This window comes from Alligator sinensis, unplaced genomic scaffold (assembly GCF_000455745.1).
Source record: "Alligator sinensis unplaced genomic scaffold, ASM45574v1 scaffold216_1, whole genome shotgun sequence".
Taxonomy (NCBI): domain Eukaryota; kingdom Metazoa; phylum Chordata; order Crocodylia; family Alligatoridae; genus Alligator; species Alligator sinensis.
In genome coordinates, this window is record NW_005841868.1 from 4653304 (window position 1) to 4660905 (window position 7602).

General features: G+C 51.4%; 1 protein-coding gene across 1 annotated transcript in view; it reads left to right on the forward strand.

Moving 5' to 3' along the window:
• SEC14L2 (SEC14 like lipid binding 2) overlaps positions 1 to 7162 on the forward strand; it is a 32306-nt gene extending 25144 nt beyond the window's left edge. The window contains exons 10-12 of the mRNA XM_006016829.3: positions 1307 to 1446; positions 1895 to 2064; positions 3278 to 7162. Of these exons, the coding sequence (XP_006016891.1) occupies positions 1307 to 1446; positions 1895 to 2064; positions 3278 to 3426 (459 nt within the window). The 3' untranslated portion in view covers positions 3427 to 7162. The remainder of the gene's footprint in view (positions 1 to 1306; positions 1447 to 1894; positions 2065 to 3277) is intronic.
• Positions 7163 to 7602: the final 440 nt, after the last annotated feature.

Sequence of the window (7602 nt, forward strand, 5' to 3'; positions counted from 1 at the left end):
TAGGAATGCAACTTGCCATATTCAGGGGTGTACTTGGTAGCCGTGTTGGTCTGAGACAAAAAGACATACAAAAAACTAGAACTCTTGGTTCCAAAATGATACCTTTTATTAGACCAACTGGAAAATGGCAAGAAAATTGTCTTTTTCTGCAAGCTTTTGGGATCAAAGTCCCTTCGTCAGGCTCTGGGAAAAGTGTAGATGGTACAAGATGGTAAAAAGTCCCCATAGGTAGGAAATAAATTTCATTTTTGCACAGAGGGAGCTGAAGATGGAAGGCTGTCCCTCTGGGTCCATGAGAGTGTCTTTGTGAACTGTGTTGAGCTCTTTGATGTGTTGATCAGGTAGAATTCCTTCCCTGGAGGTGTCAGATAGCAGGCAGGGAAGTAAAAAAAACCTTCCTTGTTGTTCTGCAGTGAAGTTTAAAATCCAAAGTTGGCTAAAATTCGGCATCTTCCATGTGTCAGGGGTGTACTTGGTAGCCGTGTTGGTCTGAGACAAAAAGACATACAAAAAACTAGATCTCTTGGTTCCAAAATAATACCTTTTATTAGACCAACTTGCCATATTCAGTTTCTTTTAGTTTGCTGACTAGGCCCATTGTAATATCAGCAAAGGTTCACTCTGGAGCAGGATTTGTGGCCTGCTTTAGCCACACTTCTGTAACTTAGCAGAAGTCCTTTGAAAGTGGCCAAGGTTGACAACAGGTTAACAAAGACATAGTACTATTGCAATAGGATTCTAGCTGACTATGTACAACTCAATTAGTATCAAAAGGCAAAACATCAGTTGTTACTTTTAGCTGCCCTTACACACTTTTTTGAAAAGCAGTTATTCATTCTTGACCTAGTCTAATATTAGTGGCTTGATAAACAAATTCTTACTCTGCTTTCCCAGGCTACAGCTTATGAGTTAAATGCAAGCTTATAAATTGTTGATTGTATACCAGCTTAAGCATATATCATACATGACTCAGGCTTTTGCTAGGTTCATTGTCTGCACCTCTCAATGTGCTCTGTCAGTCACTGACCATGTCCACAGTCTACAGTGACCCTGTCCTGAATGCTGTGCCCCTCACTTGTGCATTGGAGTGGCAGACAGCTGGTTTCTAGCTGGAAGTGCAACTCCCTGGCCAGACAGTTACAGCAAGGCTCTGATACTGGCAAGATCAAAGATACTGTCTAGCAGTCAGCAACCAGGGGATCTAACGGGCAGAGGCAAAGGTATCTAATGGCAGCAGAGGCAAAGGAGGAGGGCAACAGGTGGGCTAAGAACTCGTGATCAGAGCCTGTGTCTTGCCTTGTTCCAGATCAACTATGGCGGTGATATCCCCAAGACATACTATGTGCGGAACCAGGTGACACAGAAGTACGAGCACTCAGTGGTGGTGAACCGGGGCTCCTCCCACCAGGTGGAGTACGAGATCCTCTTCCCAGGCTGTGTCCTCAGGTAGGGAGAGCTGGCTTGGAGCAGCCAGACCTCATGGAACTGAGCTACCAGCAATGCTGGGGCTCAGAAAAGAAATGTATGGGACCTTCTCCAGGGGAGCTGTTAAGAGTGACAGTGTGAGGGCAACTGAGAGTGTAGCAGAGGTAGAGGTGGGTTGAGGCCTGAGCCTGACCAAACACATGTGCATGTACAAGGTCCAGGGTTAACCAGGTGCAGATCAGACCAACTGCTTAGGAGTGATGTTGAGGTCAGGATGAGCCCCACTGATTGCGGGGGGATGTTGTGGGGGAGTGATTATGGGTGGGTTAGACCCCTGTGCAACTGGGTAGGGGATACCCAGGTCTGGATCATCTCAACTGGTTGCAGGGTGATATTGAGATGCAGGGACAGGGACCCTAGGGCCACTACAGAAGCCCTGTGCAACTGAAGCCCATGTACCTCCCTGCAGGTGGCAGTTCATGTCAGATGGGTCCGACGTGGGCTTTGGGGTCTATCTGAAGACTAAAATTGGGGAACGGCAGCGTGCTGGTGACATGACAGAAGTGCACCCCACCCAGCGCTACAATGCACACATGGTGCCTGAGGATGGCTCCCTCACCTGCTCCACACCTGGTATCTGTAAGTGGCTCTCTTACCCTGTCCCACTTCTCAGCAGCAGCAGCATCCTTCCTGAATCTGCCAGAACAAGGTGTCTGGGGCTCAGAGTGCCTTGCCTGTCCCCTCCCAGGGTACACTGGAAAGAAACAGAGAAAAGAATGTGTTACTTTTACATCAGGGCACTGAGCTTCCCTCCTACTGTGAGTACCTTGGACAGCTGGAAGTATCACCCTGCATGCTGGGCTCTGCCCTGACATACCCAGGTCCCATTCTGAGCCTGGCTGAACAGGTGCTGTGCTCACAATATGGTGTTAGCACCACTTGACACAGGCTCAGGAAGGAATGGCTGGCTTTGCAAGGATGAAGCTGGATGTCTAAATCTGACTAACCCTAAAGACCAGATCCAATTGTATATGACAGGGGCGCTCAACCAGGGGTATGCGTACTCGTGGGGGTACTTGGGAAGGCCCTAGGGGGTACATGGCATGGTGCGGAGAAGTGGGGACACTTCTGGTTTTGCCGGTGGCATTTCTGGTTTTGCCGGTGGCACTTCTGGTTTTGCTGCTGGTGTTTCTGGTTTCACTGCTGCGCATGGAGGACGCCCCCCACTTCGTTGATCAGCCTCCAGGGAACTGCCTGCCCCTGCTCATCCACCGTCCGGGGGACTCCCTGCTCCCTGCTTCTCAACCTGCCGCCAGGGTCACACCAACCAAAATAGGTTGAAAACCCCTGCTGTACAAGATAGCAAACACTGCACTCCAGAACCTGCCAGATCTTTGTATCTGCCATGGAACAAACTTAGCCAGTCAAACCCGAAACCCCATCCTTGTATCTTGCCGCTCTGCAGGATTTCTAGCAGCAGCTTTGTGGAACCCATTCTCCAACGCAGGGCAATTTCAGACTTCTGGAACGTTTATGTAATCTCTGTAAATGGCCAGGTGCAAAACACCACTATGGAACTATTTAATTACAATTTGTAGGTTATTCAGGCCACTTCAGTCTGCTTGACTGTCCTCCCTGAGATACCCCCCAAGCCATCAGGGGCCAGAATAATCATACACAACATGGATTTGGTTCCATCTAGCCAGGATCAGTGGAGTGCTGACATGAGCAGATGCAGCCTGGCTTCTCCCCACGTGGGGGCAGTGCTGGGCAGACTCAGCAGCTCCCTTGGAACGCAGGATTTTGCCTTCACCCTGCATGGTTACTAACTCCTCTGTCTCCCTCTCTGCAGATGTGCTGCGGTTTGACAACACCTATAGCTACCTCCATGCCAAGAAGGTCAGCTACACAGTGGAGGTCTTGCTTCCAGACAAGAAATCAGAAGAACAGATCGAGCAGCTGGGAGAGAAGATAAATGAGGTGGCCCTCAACAATGCCTAGTTATGACTGCCTGTAAAGACCTGCTTCCCTCTCTCTGATTCCCAGCCCTGCTCCCAGTCCTCTCCCTATCAGAAAACCATTGCTTTCCCCCAGACCCATCCTGCCAGTTTCTATTAAGAACTAGGATGGGAGCCATTCTCTAGAGAACTTTTGCCAGGGGCCATTAGAACATGCAGCAGCTTCTCTGGAGTGCTCCTTTGCCCTGCGTGAGTGGGGTAGGTCCTGGCTTGTTTAGGTACAGGGGGTTGTTTGCAGAGAATGGGGAATGGGCTTTGCAGGGATGCGGGCTCCCCATCTGCCTTGGAGCTGCATAGAATGAGCCTACTGGAGCCTGTACCAGTGTGAGGGCAGCCTCTTCACAGCCAGTATTTCTGATCTTGCTCTCTGTCCCCAGACTAGTGCCAGGTCAGGTTGCCAATCCACTGAGTGACTGTCAGGTTACCTGGTCCCTTAGAGGAAGCCTGATCTTCAAGCGCCTGGGCTAGGTAGGTGTGCTGAAGTCATGGAAGGCATTCAGGAAGGAAGCCATTTGTTTTAAGTTTAAGTTTTCCCCACACCACCATCTGGTAGGAGGATCCTACTTTATGCACTTGGCTGAGCTGAAAATAGGGGCATGAGCAGGCAGGAGCATGTCAGAGGCATCTCTCCTACAGTAGTATGAAGTGTAACAGGTGAGAGATGACTGCAGCAGCAAGTCTCTGTGGGTACCTGTGTGCTGCAATCTGGAGGGGTGCGTGCAGCATGTACTGACATACCCAATCTGGCTTTAGTCTAGGTAGCTCAGATACTGGTAGCAGTGAAGCTCCAGCACCCTGTAGGCTGTACAAGCCCAAGTGAGACTTACTCAGGTAGTTGGCTAACACTAAAGTCTACGGCATCGTATCATCACTGATGTTAGTACCTGAGATAACTAGAGTAAAGCTAGCCAAGGTGGGCTGCACTCACACCTCTGTGCATGGTGAAAACACCCACGGGGTGGCAGTCCTGCTGGTCCATTGCAACACAGATGTCTGCTAGAGGGCAGAAGGCCTCTCCTCTCATCTCACTCCAGCTTGTCTGAGTAATTCACTGCCATGCTCATTAACATTTGTATTTAACATTTCCTAAGAACATGAGAGCATCCCAGAGGCCAGCACTACATACCCTCTCTCTTTATGGCTCAGTCTGTCCCAAGATAAGACTTGTGAGGGACTGGATAAAGTCCAGTCAGCTGGAAGGGAGTTGGGCAACCTAAAAAGAGGGGTGGTCAAGAAAAGCACAACAGAGTGGGAGTGCAGGAGCACAGAGCCCAAACATAGAGGGAGACAATTTGTGGAATAATGGCTTATTTGGCCTGTGTCCCCCTTTGCATCAGAACAGCTACACATGAGAATTTACTTTACACCCCCTGTTCCATGCACTTACGAGGGCCGGCCATAAGCACACAGGCCCCTGAGCTTCTAGGGGGCCTGGACACTCAGAGGATAACCTGATCTCTTGCCATGTACCTCCATCCCCAGTAAGCAGCCTACCTTCTGCTTGGGACCCTACAAATTATAAGCCAGAATCCTTTTTCCCACGTGACACCCCAACTCTACTGGCTCCCTGAGGAAAAGACAGGGGCTCCCTATGCTAGAGCAGTTATGTGCAATATGACTGTATGCTGGTTGGGAACACAGCCCATCCGGCTGACTTGCACACCCCCCTCACCTGCCTGACTGGAGCTCCAGCTGTAGGAGAGAAGAACCTGGAGACCAGATAGAGACAAACCTATGCGGGGGCATTAAGAGTCAACTGGGAAGCAGATGATGCGCTGTCTTAGCTGAGCAAATGGAACAGGTGGAAATGTCCAAGGCAAGAGCCTGCTGCTCACCACTACCAGCAAGCTAACTGTAGCAGGGAACCAAGATGGGTCATCTGCCAAAAGCAGCTGGATGACTTGCATGCAGTTTGCACAGTATGCAAACCTGGGATCCCCATGAGACACAGGAAAATGGCCAGTTCAAACCAAATGCAGAACAGATCGTGGAGAGACGAAAGGAAGGGATTATTGCCTTGCCCAGTTATGGCTTTTCTAGGATGCCTCTTGATGATCCAAGCAGCGTGAACGTGGGAAAGCACTGACTGTAATGGGGGAGCAGGGGGATTTCATGAAGGACAAATTCAGCCCATGCTGAGATCAAGTCCTGAAGCAGCAGCACTATTGCAGCTCTCTGGAAATGATGCGGCACTTCTTGTTCTTTGGTTTCAATGTCACAGATAATCAGAGGAAAATAGTGATCACATGCACTGGCCCACACTGCGGGGCTACACGGCCTAGACTGTATCACCTGGTCTGTGCCTGGCCTTGACCATCCTTGGGGGCCATATGAGGGATACAGCCTGGTGCGTCAGTCCGTCCGCGTGAGTAGGAATTGTGTCTGCTACTTGTGGGCAGGGAGTCAACGGATGAAACCCGCGCCTGCCTTGTCACTGTGGGGTGCTGCCCCCCCATCCCCTGCTCCACTGTGTGGGGGTAGCAGCTTCGTGGCTGGGCCAAGCCACCCACGCTGGGACCAGGGCCCACAGGGGTGGCTGCCACTGCTGAGGCTTTGGCACAGGTGCAGGGGTCCCTGCAGCAGCTGGAACATGGGTGGGCACTGCAGAGTGGTCCCCCCATGTGGAGGTGCCTGGCATGCCTTCCCCTCCCCCCCTACCTGCCATAACACTTAGGGCTGGGACAAGCCACAGACACCTTTACTCGGGATGGAAGCAGCACGGTGCAGGGCTGGGCAGCACAGCAGGCTAAGCCCTTTGGGCTGGGATGGGCCTGGGGTAGCGGAGAGTTGTGGTCCTGCCTCACTGCCCTGGAGCCACTACCCGGTGCCCCAGCAGGAAGCAGCATGGTGTTGTGCAGCTGTGCATGTGCCCAGCAGTGCAGTCCACCCTCCCCTGCCCTGCCAGGGCACAGGGGAGTGGAGGTCTCTGGCGGGAAACAAGGGAGTGGAGACAGCACCAGAGGGGCCCGTGGACTGCTCAGGCCAATCTTGGAGCAGAGACCCCGGCCTTCTGGGATGGTGGCAAGAGGCGGGGGATTGGTGTGGTGTAGAGCATGGTGCTCAGCTTCTGCCCCGCAGAGCTGTGAGGCCAGTAGGGCTTGGCCTCCGGCCCACGGAGCTGTGAGGCCCGGCCTGCAGCTCCCATGGCTGCCCAGTCAGTGCTGCTGCCATGCCCTGCTGCCCAGTGCCCAGCCCCGGGGGCACCGGTACAGGCGCCGGGCAGTGCAGCCCCACAAGCCAGGACTGCTGGTGCCCGGGCTGAGCTGCAGCCCTGGTAGGACCTGGGCTGTAGCTCAAGCCCACAGGTGGCCGGTGGCCTCAGCGTTGCCAGGTCTTAAATATGAAATTATTGTATTGGAAGCTCAAAATTATCATATTTGCTGAAAAAAAACCTATTGTATACTGAAAGAATATGCAAATAAGTATGCAAATTTTTATTTATATTGCTGGCTGTGATTGCCAGTGAGTGAGAAGTGGGTCATCAAAGTTTAAGCATTTCTTTATTTTGAGGCAAGTGCTTATAAGAAAGTGCCAACAGCAAACCCAAAAGTCGGCTAAGACTCTCTGAGAGTGACGTGGATTTTGCATCGGCTGCATCAGTTAGCTGCTTCAAAAATTATGGTACATTTTGCAGGGGTGTAGGTTGTAGCCGTGTTCGTCTAAGGACACAGGCAGACAAGGTTCTTTGGGTGAATGATATCTTTTATTAGGCCAACCCAAATAGTTGGAGAATAGTTATTAAGCAAGCTTTCGAGTTCAAAAACCCTTCATCAGGCTAAGGAAGTTTCTGCAGTTGCTGTGTGCTCTTCCTGGATGGAATGAAAAGTAAAGAAGCCAGGGGCTGGGCTGGGGAGTCAGTTGTCAGGCAGATTATACATTTTGAACACTTGTATGATGTACAATCAATAATAGTACAACAGTTGAAACTGTTGTACAACTATGACAATTAATGTAGACCTGGCAACGCTGGGCAGGTCAGGCCTGTGCTAGTCGCCCAGCCCACAGGACAGGAGGCCAGCACCACTCCTCTGCAGGGGTCTGGTGGGTTTGCCAGGGGCTACAGTGTCTCCAGGACAAGGGTCATGATTGTTGCAGAGGTTGGCAACTTTATAGCAAATCAGCTACACCACCCACAGCTTAGTCTGAAAGCTGGCTGTGC